This window comes from Castor canadensis, chromosome 5 (genome assembly GCF_047511655.1).
Source record: "Castor canadensis chromosome 5, mCasCan1.hap1v2, whole genome shotgun sequence".
Classification (NCBI taxonomy): Eukaryota; Metazoa; Chordata; class Mammalia; order Rodentia; family Castoridae; genus Castor; species Castor canadensis.
Genome location: NC_133390.1, coordinates 156,533,864 through 156,548,901, shown reverse-complemented (window position 1 = coordinate 156,548,901; position 15,038 = coordinate 156,533,864). Strand labels below are relative to the sequence as shown.

General features: G+C 44.1%; 1 protein-coding gene across 1 annotated transcript in view; it reads right to left on the bottom strand.

Annotated features, from left to right (window-relative positions):
• Positions 1-14,939, bottom strand: part of Pofut1 (protein O-fucosyltransferase 1) — a 37,777-nt gene extending 22,838 nt beyond the window's left edge. Inside the window, exons 1-4 of the mRNA XM_020171948.2 lie at positions 14,738-14,939; positions 13,103-13,224; positions 9,073-9,255; positions 7,887-7,999 (exon numbers count right to left, since the gene is read on the bottom strand). Coding sequence (XP_020027537.2) covers positions 7,887-7,999; positions 9,073-9,255; positions 13,103-13,224; positions 14,738-14,870 — 551 coding nt within the window. The 5' untranslated portion in view covers positions 14,871-14,939. The remainder of the gene's footprint in view (positions 1-7,886; positions 8,000-9,072; positions 9,256-13,102; positions 13,225-14,737) is intronic.
• Positions 14,940-15,038: the final 99 nt, after the last annotated feature.

The following is a 15,038-nucleotide window of genomic DNA, read 5'->3' as shown; positions in this document are numbered from 1 at the left end:
GCTACACAGGAGGTGCAAATAGCAGGACTGTGGCCCAGGCAGGCCTACAAAAATGCAAGACCCTATTAGAAAAATAACTAGAGCAAAAAGAGCTGGGGGCATGGCTCAAGTGGTAGGCCACCCTGAATTAAAACTCCAGTACATCCTCAAAAACAAAACAAACAAACAAAAAATCCCAACCAATCCCTAAAAGTTACACATTACATGATTGTTTATTTAATAATGAAATGTAAAACAGAGAAGAAATTAATAACTGCCAGGGGTTAAAGATGGTTGTGTGTTTAGGGAGGTGGGTGTGGTTATAAACTTGCCACACATGAATCCTTAAGATGATAGAACCTTTCAATGTCTTACTTTTGGTGGTGGATACATAAACCTATACTTGTGATAAAACTGCACAGATCTAAATACACACAGGTGAATACAAGTAAAAGAGGAAATCTGAATAAGTCAGGCACATGGTATCAGTGTCAATATCCTGGTTTTGAGACTGTACTATGGTTTTGCAAAACGTTACTATTCAGGGAAACTAAGGAAAAGGCACATGAAAAGTGAAAGGGCACATGAGATCTCTATGGGTTATTTCATTTTTAAAATTGATTTTTGGAGTTTGATTCAGGACCTTAAACTTGCTAGGAAAGTGCTCTACTATTTGAGTCATGCCTGCAGGCCTTTCTGCTTTATTTATTTATTTTTTCAGATAGGGTCTTGTGCTTTTTGCTCGTGCTGACGCCTTGGGCTGCAATCCTCCTACCTATGCTTCCCTTGTAGCTGAGATTACAGTATGTCCCACCATGCTTGGTTTGTGCTTTTGAGATAGGGTCTTGCTAACTTTTCTGCCTGGGCTGGCCCTGAACTGCAATCCTTCTATCTCTGCCTCCCAAGCAGGTGGGATTACAGGTGCTGCTACTATGGTTGGCCTTCTATATTATTTCTTACAACTACATGTGAGTCTACAATTACCTCAAAATATTTTTTTAAAATTATGAAGTATTTCAACCCCTTAGGCAAATACAGAAAATAACAACCCACATTTCCATGACCCAAGTCAGTAGATCACTTCAGATTTTTTTAAATGCACACCTAAATGAAAGTTCTAGTCTACCATCTCTTTCCTTCCTTTTCTTCCTCTTTCCATCTATCTGCATGCCTATTTATACCTTAGCTTCCTTATTTGTATAATGGAGCTGATAATACTTCCTACCTCATAAAGGCTGGGTTTTTTTTTTTTTTTTTCTCAGTACCGGGGTTTGAACTCAGGGCTTATTAGGCAGGCATTCTATCATTTGAACTATACCCCCAGCCCTCATAAGGCTGTTTTTTAAATACTGTACATATTTAAGGTGTACAGTATGTTTTGATATACACACATAATTAAAAAATTAGTACGTCAAGCCAATTAAATATGTCTGCTGAGAGGATTAAATGAATTAATACAAGCAAAACATTTAAAACAGTGCTCAGCACATAGAAAGGTCCCATAAAATTCTGGCATCACCATCATCTTGCACACAACCTACTTTAACATCTTAAAAACTCAACTTTAGCCATCTACTGTGGCTCATGCCTGTAATCCTAGTTGCTCGGGAGGCAGGATCAGGAGGATTGAGGTTTGACTAGTCCAAGCAAATAGTTTGTGAGCCCCTATCTCAAAAAAAAAAAATCACAAAAAGGGCTGTTGGAATGACTCAAGGTATAGGCCCTAAATTCAAACCCCAGTACCACACATGCACACACGCACGCACACACACAAAACAGCCAAAAACCTCAAGTTCATGCTTTAGAAGCTGGGCCATGTTGGTTTCTCAAAATGTTTCAGGTAGTGTGAGCAAACCGGAGCTTACCTATCTACTCCGCTTCGCTTTGCTGTAGACTGTCCACCCCTTCATGCACATGACAGTGCTGCAATGGATGTGTCACTAATTCTTCACACCCAACCCAGGCATGTGGTTGAGCAAACACCTCCCAACCCTCAAATCAGCTGCCAACCACTGCATGCTGGAGTGCTCAGCAACCATCCTCCCTGCTGTTGGGACTGTCAGCGGTGAGGACAGGGACCCTAGCAGCCTGTGTACCAGGATTCACACACACACTAGCCAAGGCCTCCATTAAGGACACAAGCAAGTATTCTTTCCGTGGTCTGACTGCATGACACTGGCTTCTTAGACTCTTAAGTTTTTGTTTATATGGACATACATGGGAATTAAGTATTGAGCCTTACTTTGTGACAGGTCAATTGCTTTATATATTTTAACTCATATGATGTCTGCAGGAGGAATATTGTGAGGTTAGTATGATTACTAGTCTCTTTTTACAGATGAGGAAATGGAGGTACAAAGAGGCTAAATAACATATGGAGGTCACACAGCTGGGAACTAGTGGAGCTGGGATTTGAACCCAGATAGATTGCTATAAAAATTGTTCTTGACTCTTAGATCTCATTCCCATCTTCACACGCAATCAAGGAGCATCTCAGTGGCTGAGTCTGAGGCTTCTTCTTCTGAGCCATAGTTCCTAGCACAGGCATCAACACACAACAGGTGCCATAAATATTCTTAGAATGAATGAGAGGGACTCAGGGACCTCACTGGAAAGACCAGGTCAGGATGTCAGGAGTTGGCAGAAGAAACTAGTATTACCTGAGCATCTACTATGGGCCACCCCCTCAGCTAAGCTCCTTTCAGATATAACCATAAAGGACTCTGAAAGGAAAGAGTTTTCTGGTTTCTCAAGGGGCTGGAACAAATCAGGATTTACAGGTTGCAGGCTGGAGGTGTGGCTCCAGCAGCAGTACACCTGCCTAACAAGCATGAAGCCCTGAGTTCAAACCCCAGTACTGCTAAAAAATAAAAAATAAATCAGGATTTGTGTTCTCCCTGATTTCTTCAAAGGAACCTTCACATGACCCTTGGTGAACTCTAGACTTGGAATGTCTGTCCCTGCTCCCTGGCTCTGGTCCAGCACTGAGCTGTCCCAGTGGGCACCATCAGCATGGACCCAATAAGCAGCAAAAGGTCAAGTCTGGACTGCTCATTTACTCTTGGTGAGGTTAGAGAGTGTTGTCTGGAAAGAAATTCTGGAGTAGGCATCTTGGTTGCAAAAAAAACTTGACCAGCTCCACCTACTCCACCAGGTCAGTTTTTAGCCTGGTCACTGTCCAACTAAGAAAGATGGCTTTCCTGCTGCTGGGCCCAGTGAACCTCTGGGGTTCTTCACCACTTTGCCCACACTGTTGAGGTTCCCCAGCAGGCTAGGGATCCTCTAGGCACACCATCCACTCATGTTCCCAGCATAGATGGGCACTCCGCAGGTGACTGCCATGCTGAGTACAGAGATACAAACAAGGCAGGTCTTACTCTCCACATTCCTCTAGCTGGCTACATGGCTGGATCCCTTATCCTTCAGGTCTCAGTCTGGTTTCAGTCCTGCCAATTACCTGTCACCTTCTTATATCTTCTTGGGGAGGCTATGGCTTGGGAGAATGATAACCCATGTGTTATGATTTGGATATGAAATGTCTCACAAAGCCTTGGTCCTCAATGCAAAACTGTTTATAGAGGACTCTAATTTTATCAATGAATTAGTCCACTGATGGACCCGTAGCTGAATGGACGTTAGGAGATGATAAAAACTGTAGGTAGAAACTGTAGTTGGAGGAGGTAAATCACTGGTGATGTGACCTTGAAGGGTGTTTCTACTTTACTCCCTTGTTCTCTCTGCCCCCTATCCATCATGAGGTGAGCTAGTTTACTCCACCACCTGCTTCCCACCATGATACTCTGCTTCACTACAAGCCCAGAAGTAAGGAGTCAACTGCTCAAAGACTGAGACCATAAGTCAAAATAAGTCTTTCCTCCTTTAAGTCCATTTTCTCAGATATTCTGTCACAGTGATGAAAAGCTAATCAACACACCATGTACTCAAATACCTACTATCTTTTTATACGAGAATGGTTCAACATGATAGTCCATAAACTTCCAACAGTAAGAGTGCAGGACATATCTGCTGAATTAAAGCTCTACCATGACTCAGAATTGGAAGAGCTGGAAGGAGTCTCAGAAATCATTTGGTAGGGAATAAATACCTCTTATATCCTCCTAGAACCCAATTTTCAGCTGGATACACTGAAGCCCAAAATAAAGACATTTTTCCAAATTTCTTGCAGCCATTTTTGGTTCATGTACCTTTGCACTAGTCAATGAGATGCAAACAAAGGGTTATAATGGATTTTTGCCCTAGTGTTACCCTAACTTAAGCCTGATGTACCTAGACCTGTAGCCTACAAACTTTTTCACCTTACCCAAGCCCTGATATGCATGAGGGTTATTGGTCTAAGATGGTGTGGAGGAAGAACTGGATCGTTCAAACCTGGTCCCCATTGCTACCCCTGACAAAGGCCCAATAGCATTTCTTAAGAATGGTGAGGACAGTTTGAGAACAATGGTCTTGCTCAGTGGGGACTGATCTTGCTCATTCCTTTCCTTTTATAAATAGAGCATGGAGGCTAGAGATGAAAGCATTTAATTTGACTGAGTTGTATACTTAAAAATAGATTTTAAAAAACTTCCATTAACATAAATATACATATATATATAGACATACCTGTAGCTATTTTTTGAAATTCCATGTTTATATGGTTAAAATTGATCCTGCCAGCATATTTACCAACCTGGCAAATATTGATATTCATTGCTCCTCAAAAAAGATACTTAACTTCCCCCTCTATATAATGACTTTAAGTTAAAGTGTGTAGGTACGTATAGGGACTAAAAATGTGTGGAGGGTACAAGTATACACGTCAAAAGGCTAATGGTATTTGTTTGTTTGTTTTCTAATGGTGTTCTAAGGAGGAGTAGTGGGATTAGGAGTAAATTTAATTTTTAATTAAGAAAAAAACTCTTTGACTCTGTAGTAGATATTATATTGACTATTCATTCCAAAAAATTAGATGTTTAACCTGGATTTGAACTTTGTATAGCTGGGATGCCAAACACACACACACATACACACACACACACACACACACACACACACAAATTAGAAAAACAGGCTGGATGTGGTGGTTCACCCGTAATTCTAGCTAGTCAGAAGGCAGAAACTGGGAGGATGGAGGTTTGAGGCCAGTGCAGGCAAAAAGTTCATGAGACCCCATCTCAACCAATAACCCAGGCTTGGTGGTGCCCACTTGCCATCCCAGCTGTGCAGGAGACAGAAAAAGGATTGTGGTCCAAGGTAGGCCCAGGCATAAATGTGAGACTCTCTTTCAAAAAAACACCAAAAAAAGGAAAAAGGGCTGTGGGGTATGACTCAGGTGGTAGAATACCCGCCTACCAGTACCACCAAATATCAAACAAACAAACAAATAAAAAAATAACTGTCAAGCTGAGCTCAGTAATACACAGAGCCCTGAGAAATAACACATTACTGCAATTCCAGTAAGTTTGGGTAGGGTTATTATATAGCAATGGATGACAGCAGCATCCTACCAATCCCCTCCTCACTCCACCCTGACCACACTGGCCTTCCTCTGCTCCTTGACCACAACAGGCTTGTTCCTGCCTCAAGACCTTGGCTTGTGACCTATCATGAACTGCCTTCTTTCCAGCTCTTAGTGTGGTTGGCTTCTTGTCATCCATCAGGTTCAGCTCTGCCAATCACATATCACCTTGTGTGGTTCTGAAACCATTCTACATAAAAGTTTACGCACTGTCTCCTCTTTTAGAAAAACAGACCCACCAAGGTGGGTTTTATCTATCTTATTCCTGCCAGTATCTGCAGAATCCAGAGCAGTGCTTGACCTTCAGTAAGTGCTTCTTAAATATGTATTTGAAGAAAGGAAAGCAGCTGCTTATAGGGCTCTACCTCCCTCAAACTGCCTCACAGACCTCAAGTCTACTAGTTTTTTCTTTTGCCTTTTCTCATGTGCAGTGAACCCAGGCAAGACTACTGAGAAATGAAGAAACATATCAGCAACATTCCCTGACCAATGCATTCATGTAGCACTGTCCTTTCTTTGCCCATTAGGACTGGGTGCTTTCTCTTGCTTTTTGGAATTCACTTTTGGAGATGCTTTTTGAGTTGGTGGCATGTTTTTTGGCCTGGCATACTGTCAGCAATAGAGGCAACTCCATTCTTTGAGGGCAAATCTGCCTTCTGGCAATGGCTCTGAGATGAATGGGGATAACCCAGCAGGTGATCAAATGGGAGAGTCCTATTTAGGATCAACAACAAGGAAGGTTAGAGTCTGCAAAACTGAGTATTCTCAGTGGTTCCTCATTCCAAAGACAAGTCCCAAACCAGAATGGGCAGCTGATAACAGCACAGCCCCTTAATCCTCAATGATTAAAAATGGGTGCTTTCTGGCCGGGGTTGTGGCTCACACCTGTAATTCTAGCTACTTTGGAGGCTGAGTTTGGAAGGATTGAGGTTCAAGGCCCAGGAAAATACTTCACAAGATCCCATCTCTAAAATAATCAGAGCAAAATGGGCTGAAGGTGTGGCTCAAGTGGCAGAGTGCCTGCTTTGCAAGCATAAAGTCCTCAGTTCAAACCCCAGTCCCACCAAAAAAAAAAAAAAAAGGAACTTGGTAGTAAAAGCCATTTAGCCATTTTATGAAATTTCTTTTTTTTCTTGTGGTACTGGAGTGTGAACTCAGGGCCTACATCTGGAGCCACTCCACTCCAACCAGACCTTTTTTGTGATGGGTTTTTTGGACATAGGGTCTCTTGAACTATTTGCCTGGGCTGGCTTCAAACTGAAATCCTTCTGATCTTTGCCTCCTGAGTAGCTAGGATTACAGGCATGAGCCACAGGTGCCCATCATGAAATTTGTCACAGTCTTAAATAAAATAAGGTGTGTGAATAACAGTGACAGCTAACTTTGTTTAGCTGCTTACCATTAGTGCTCTTTCCATTAAAGTAGGGAGAAAACTGAAGCCAGAGAACTGGAAGGCTTGTTCAGAGTCCCCCTGAGAAAGACAGGAGTGGGACAGAACAGGACTCTTACTCCTAGACTTGTGCATATGTCTCTGTATCAGTCCATCTCCAGCCTACTAAATGCCAAATACTGTGACTACACCTGAATTCATGTGTTCCTCTTCCTAATCCAGTTTGACTTTAATTTTTTTTTCTTTTGTTTTGCAGTGCTGGGGATGGAATCCAGGACCGTGCATATGGTAGACAAGTAAGTGCTGTATCACTGAGTTACACCTCCAGACCCCAGTCTAACATTGAAGCCCAGGCTCTTTCCTGCCATATTACGTCAATGTCAAGTGCACCATGGGAGTTATCATCATTCTAACTAGATGGTTGCTCCCTGAAGACCAGGGCCAGGTCTTCCTCCTTTTTATTTATCAACTATGGCCTTTGAGTAATATGTTTCACACATGATAGACGCTCTATAAATATTTCACAGCCTGTGCCTATGCCCTGCTAACCTATTTTTTTTTTAATAGGGCCTACTGGCACACAATTAATAAAGCACAGCCAGTAATTATGAGGGTGACATCACTTCTCAGTCTGCACCTGAAGCTTGTTCTCTGGGAGCTACTTCCAATTTTCACCTTGTGAAGAGGAAAGCACAGGGGAGTGATTCTCACGCCTAGAGGAGGAAATCGAGATGCATGTGACTGCACAATGTTCTTTTTATGACATCCCTTATCAGCCGAGAAACTCTTGCTCAACCTTGTGGCAGGTCAACGTCCCACTGTGTCAGGCGTTGAGATGGGAACAGATCACACGGGATCCTAAGTTCAACAGACAGAGTGCCTGTACCTTTGGTCTCATACATCAGGGTGGGGGAGAGGAAAAGAGGGCCAGGGAGGTGCTAGATGCCCCTGAGTACCAGGCCCCTCCCTGAACCCAGCACTGCTGCCCGCTCCAAGTACCTCTGGATCCATTGTTCTTTGTAGGAGGCGCTGAAGGAAATGCCAGCAAAAAGCTCTGACTTATTGAAACTCACGTGAAACTGATCCCAAAATGGGCCAAAGGGGTTTCCTTCCTGCAGAAAGAGAATGGTGGAAGGCTCACTGAGCTGGAGGGAAAGAGTATGGGGATGGGGCCAAGGAACTGTAGGTAAGGGAAGGCGGGGCGGTATGACTCAGGCTGAACACCCTCACAGAGTGGCTCCCTTGGCTAGGAGCTGAGGAGATTGCTCAGCATCTGTTATGATTTCCAGCAGGCTGTTTACCAGAAAGAGTCTTTCCAATGACATGGTATGTCCCACTGACCTTGCAGCATTGGTGCTGCAAGGAGAAGCAGACCTTAGATTGCAAACATGTGGTAGAGCTTCAAGAGACTCCCAAGTCCTGGCTAATACAACACTCTCATTTTCAAGATGCAAATGAAGGCTCACAGAGAGTAAGAAACATGCCCAACGTCACACAGCAGGTAAAGGCAGTGTTGGGGCTACCAGCTAGGTTTCCCTTATCAGATTTAGTGCAGCATATGCACTAAAAGACATATTTGAGGACTGTCTTATTTCCAAAATGCCAGAAATTTACAAATTTCTACTGATAAAGTATGACAGCTTCTCATCTGCCTACTGAAAGGCAAGGAAGTAGACAATGGAGTCAAATTACCTAGGGTTGAATCCCAGTTCTGCTTTGTTTCATGAACTTGGGCAAAACTTAGAATCTCTCTGCCATAAGAAGTGTCTTCGTTATAAATGGGGCATTACTAGTACTTTTCTCATGGAGCAGTTTGAGGACTAAATGGGTTTGTATGCATACAGCTCTTAGCATGGTACCTGACATGTAGTAGAGTTACATATGAGCATTAGTTATTATTATTGATGTGGCACTTTGTAGTTTACAAGCACTCTTACACCTAGCTGTCTTGACTCTCTCTGAATAAAACAGAGCAGGGACTGGTTTCTCTTATGTTTTTTATTCAGAAATAAAGGTTCAGAGAAACAAAGTCTGCCCAGGGTAACACTGCTAACAACTGCTAGAAATAAACTCAAATCTCCATCTTTCTACTTTATGCCTTTTTGGTGTCTTTCCCCCATGTAGTCTCAGGGGCTGAGAGGACACAGAACAAGCCAGAAAAGGCCCCCAGACCCACAGTACCTACCTTCATGGGGCATGTCTTCTTATCATGGCTTCGCTGGGCTGCTACCTCAAAGCAATATGCCACCCGTTTCTCAGAGGGCCAGTGGGTGGGTGCCAGCTTTTCCATGAAGTCCTCCAGGCTTATGACCCGATGATAGGCCTGAAGGGGCTCTAGCTTGAAATACTTCTGGTAGGACACATGGAGCTATAGGAAAAGAAGGAAAAGGAGAGCAGAGGTTCCTTTACAGTGTTCCAGTTTTAGAGACATTAAAACTACATACTCCAAGACCCAGACAGCACAGACTACGTGGCAATGAGAAACTTCTGTTAAAAGACACTAAGTGAGGGAAGGGAAGGGAAGACAAGGGACGGGAAGGAATAGAAAACAAAGAAACCAAAGTTAGAACAGAGACAAATTGGGAAAAGATATCTATAAACCAAAGAACTAACAGTAGTATCTCGTGTCCAAAGATGACTGATGATCTGTTAGAAAGATGACTGATGAACAACTCACAGCGAAGGAAAGTCAAATAACCAACACACTCAAAACTTGTACAACCTCCCAGTAATTAGGGAGAAGCGAATCAAAATTGTAAGAAGGCTTCACTTCTCACCCATGAGACCAGCAAAGATATAAAAGCTAACCCCAATTGTGGGAAAGGATGTGGGGAAATGAGCATTCTTGTACATGGCTTGTAGAAGAAGTGCACATTTTAAAGCCATCATTTTGGGATTCACTCTGTCAGTAGCCATAGAATCAGAATGCTTCTTCCACTGCTAGGTATTTGCCCTGGAGTCCTTGAACTTTGCACTAAAAGATGAGTACAGGGGTGCCCAGTGCCACAAAGGAAGTATAAAAATGTTTATCTAGTGTGGAAAGAGTCATACTAAATACACTAAATCCATGAGGGCGGCTGCCTCTGGGGGCAGGGAGAGGGACAAGAATTAGCCACAGCAGCCATGGGAAGCTATCTTTTTTAACTTTATCTGTAGTGCTTTATTTATTTTTTTAACAAAAAGAAAAGATGAAGCAAAAAGGAGAAAGTGCTAATGATGATCACTTCTAAGGGTGGGCACAAGAATAGTAGTTGTATTCATCTTTGTATTTTTTAGATTTAAAAAATAATTCTTAGATCATGGAATAAAATTTGGAACTCATCCTATAGGTCAGGGCTTCCAAAGCATGGCCCACTAGTTCAGGGGGATAAAGGGTTCTGCAGTAAAAGGGCTCCAGAGCTAAAGAGGCCTAAGAAATGTTGTTTTAAGCTAGTTTTTTACTGCAGAACTTTTGAGGACCTTTAACATGCTAATGTGCATTTCAAATCTGCAAACTTGGGAGGATGGGTAATTGACATTGTTATTTCCCAGTCAGGGTAATTGACATTGTTATTTCCCCAGTCAGGCTGATGGCACAAGCCAACAATCCTAGTTACTTGGGAGGCTGAGATCAGGAGGATCCAGGTTCAAGGCCAGTCCGAGCAAACAGTTTGAGAGGCCCATCTCTGAAATAACCAGAGCAACATGGACTGGAGGTATGATTCAAGTGGTAGAGCGCCTGCTTTGCAAGTGCAAAACCCTGAATTCAAACCCCAGACCCACCAAAAAAAAAAAAGGGAGAAAATGTCATTTCCCAAATGAATTTAACTACTGTAGCCTTTCAGCATTCCATCCATCCACAGTTCATGTTCCAATGAACAGACTTTGGGCACCTTAACTATAAGCAATGAGGTATTATAGCTAAAGAATTTTAAGCAGAAATAATATAAGGTTTGTCTTTTTTGAAGGATCACTACGGTGACATAGGATAGAATGCACTAATAGTAAGATTAGAGGAGGGAGAGGAAGTAGGAGGCTACTGCACGGCCATTGCATTTGTTTAAGCATGCATTTAACATGCACTCTCTGGAACCTCCTGCACATCTAAGTGAGAGAGGGAGTGGACCACACAGGTAGGAGATGGAAGGGAAAGTGAAGCAGAGGTTTGAGAGCTGAGTGTATATTAGGGGAGGCATTTAGGATAACCTCTAGGTTTCTGGCTTGGTAACCGGGTGAATAGAGGTAGCATATACTAGGGCTGGGGTTTCAGATAGTGACAGATTGGAGGGGAAAGATGCCAAGATCAGTTCCAGCTTTGTGAATTTCGGATATTTGTGGGACATCCAAGTAGACTTAAGGGTCTATGAGTCAAAATGCAGGCCTGTGGTCAGAGAGGAGGCAGGACCACAGATAAACTGGAGGTGCACGGAGAGTAGTGAAAGCCACAAGAGTCAACAGAAAGTTACAGCAAAGCAAGTGATGGTAATAACAGCAACTACAATTTATGGAGTGGTTAGTGGCAAGCGCTATACTCATCCCTTTACAAGGATCTGCTCACCTAATTCTAAGAGGCAGGAATATAACCATTTTCAGTTTACTTGTAAAGACTCCCAGGTGTACGTGAGTCCTACTTGACTTATCTGAGGCCACATAGCTAATAGCAAACAGAAGGAGGACACACCAACGGCTAAACAGTGGGTGGAGAGAGAGGAGACCCCAGGATAGCACAAAGAGGACAAAGTAGAGCGATCAGTACTGCAGCAGGAACAGGCAGTGTCCTGGAAACCAGGGGAGGAGGAAAATTCAGGAAGAAGAGATGCTCAGGGGGCCAGGTGCCACTGGGAGGTCAGGTGAGACAAAAACTAAGAAATGAACTCTGGATTTGGCAATTCTGAGCTTCCTGGTGACCTCAGTGAGAAAAGTCACAGTGGGGAAGGGAAGCCCAGCTGGGGCAGGTTGAGAAACCAGGGAAGTGGAGACTCAGTACAACAACTGTCTGAGGCAGCAAGGAGACAGAAAACAAGCGAACCACAGGGAGATACACAGGCAATGTTTAAAAAGCAAGTGCAAAAAAATCAGAACATCAATGGATCCAAGGAACTGAAAACTTCCTGAGGCCTGTGTCCTCTCTACATTGAGGAGCTCAGCTGATTCTAAGAGGGAGGCATGTGACAACATTCAAGGCATGTTACCCAGTAACTCATTCAATACTCACTTTGGGAAGTAGTGATAATTATTACCAGGCTATTTGAAAAATGAGGAAATTGAGGCACAAAAAGGTTGAGTACCTTGCCTAGGCCACACAATTAGTAAGTGGCCAAGCTAGGTGTGGTCTGATAGTCTGACTTTTAATTTCTATACTAGCTGCTTTAGTATAGTTCAGTTGTAGAGCACATGCCTAACATGTATAAGGTCCTTGGTTTGATCCCCAGCACTGGGGAAAAAAAGTCTCTCCAAACATAGGTATGCAAAGAAGAAAATACAACCTATACAGAAAAAAAGCTATATGAAAGAAATACAGTGTTTTGTACATACTAAGTATAAATTCTAATGTCCATTCAAAATTTTAAAGTCAATTCATTAATATTAATTAAGTTCCTACTTCCAGGCCTCTGGGGATGCAGCATAAAGACAGACAGACACATGCTACTGTACAAACTAGGAATTAGAAGACACTAAGCATGCCATGCCAAGTGAGCCCCTTGATAGGATGAGAGGTGGCAGTGGAGCTAGACTGCCTGGGTTTATAGCATTAGACACACTGTTAACTAGTCCATGCCTCAGTTTCTCCTTCAAAATTGGTAATAGCATCCATTGCCTGGTGACTAATGGAATGCACAGAGGTAGAGGCAATCAGGACTGGAAATGGAGGTTTTAGGTTCAGGTCACAGGCTCTGGAGTCAGACAGTCATGGGTTTGAATTCTAGCTCTACCACCCACAAGTTGTGTGACCTTGTGCAAGTGACCTAACTTCTCTAAACCTCAGTTTGCCCACAGGGATGAGATGTGTGAGAAATGAGCTAATCTTCATGCAGTGCTCAGAACAGTGCCAGCATATGGTAGGTGCTGCATAAATGTTAGCCTTTGATATTCAGAGATGACAGTTTTAGGTAGGAAGCCAGGCAAGCTCAGAGGATTGGCTTTTACAATGACGATCCAGAGAACTTGGGAGTCAAAGAGAAGTCAGCAAGACTGGAGAAGGGTAGACAAGGGCCAAGATCAGTGGAAATACTCACATTGGTGAAGGGAGGCTTGTGATGTTGGTACTCAATCCACGGAGGTATAGCCAAGGTGCGGTTCAGCAGTTTTGCAAATGCCAGGGAGCCCAAGAAGTGATCAGCTTGGTTCCCAAAGCGCCCTAGAAATGGAACAATGGGTGTGAGGTGAGGCCTGGGGTATCAAGAGCATGGGGTATGCAGGGCTCAGAAAGGATGTGAATCCAGGACACAAGAAGAAGTAGGGGAGCTGGCAGCATGAGAGCAAGTCTGGACTTTTGAGTATGACATTTAAGGTCCTATAGGCCCTGTTCCTTCTGCCTAGCCCGTTCCAGGTTCCTTGCTGTTTTCTCAATACAGTCCCCACTCCACCTGTTGTCTTTGCTCTTGCCTGAGCCAAGAATGCCCTTCCACTTTTATCTCCATTTACCTGCACATGAAGGAATTCCAATGCCTCATTTGCTAAGATCCTTTCACCAACTTCCATCAATACTCACTCTCCCTCCTCTGCCTCCCACCTTGGATTTGAGTTATTTAAGTTCTTCATTTATCCTCAAATGGTTTTTGTTTTTAATTTACTGGGTTTTTATACTGGCTGTTTTCTCAACCTGTAAATGCCTCAGGTGCAACGACTTTGACTCTTTTTGTTACCCCAGCCTGACATCTATATATACATTCCACAAACATTGAAAGCCACAATGTGCCAGGTTCTATGCTAGGTGTTAGGATACAGTAGTAAACAAGGACAATGTGTCTGCCCTCAAGGCACTCACAGTCCAGCTGGGGAGATACTAAACATGAAAACAAAGACTTGCAAGAAAGAGATGAAAAAATTTGGTGACGGAAATTAGTAAGATTACTTGGGTATATAGGTCAGTGGAGTCTTCTCTGATGACATTTACACAGCAGTGAAGGGGAAGGTGTACTAAGAACAGAAAGGAGGTAAGAGTGGCTTCAGCTGGAGGGTCAGGGAGTTTTGGAGATGCCAGCAGAGGCCAAATCATACAGGGCCTTTGGCAATTGGTCAAGAGTCTGGAAGCTATTGCAAGGCTTTAAGAAGGAATGACTTTTACAATAATGATCCACTACTCAATTTACATCACACTCTTCAAATGTCCCTTTAGAGCCTTCCTTCTCTTTATCTTCTCAGAGTTTTCTTTATTTTCCATGAAACTATGCACTTATTTTTTATGTTTATCACTTATTGTCTTCCCCCATCTAAAAATGAGGGCTCTGTACAAGGACATGAGGTTTATCTGTCTTACTCATCACTGTATTCCCAGCCCAGAGAACAGCGCCGTGAAAGTGCGCCACAGACCTATTTGGTGAGTGAATGAAAAGAATCGCCTGGAGCGAGCGTGGGCCAGTGACATCAAGTCCTGTTCCACAACTCCATGTACTGGACTCCGGGCAGGCTTAGACCTGGAGCAAGTCACGTCCTCGCCCAGACTTAGTTTTCTCATCCGTCAAATGGAAGGTTGGACAGGGTGGCTCCTCTGTGCCCTTGCAACTTGGGCACACAAGAGAAGAGCAAACCCTGTCCCACTCTGGGGTTCTCTCCTGCATCTGTCAAGGCCTCTCTGGGCGCCTCAGGAGTGGCTTCTCCTCTCCCGGCCTCAGTTTCTCCACTTAAGCAGAGGGCTCGGGAGGCCTTACCCATGCAGGGACAGTAGAGCAGGTAACCGGCCGGGTCCCAGGAGCCCGTGGGCTGCCCCGGGAGCGGCAGAAGCAGCAGCAAGAGAGACGCACGCAGCGGCACGGGCGACAGTGCCCACGCGGCGGCGCCCATGTCGGCCAGGAGCCCGAGAGCGCCGCGGCGAAGAGGCGGGGATCGAAGAGGGGGTGTGAACGCTCGCCCCGCTCCCGGCAGGCCCCGCGCGCCGCCCGCGCGCCGCCCCGGCCGCTCTAGCCCGCGGGCGGGCGGGACCATAGAGAGCCCGCGGCGCCGCCCCCTCCC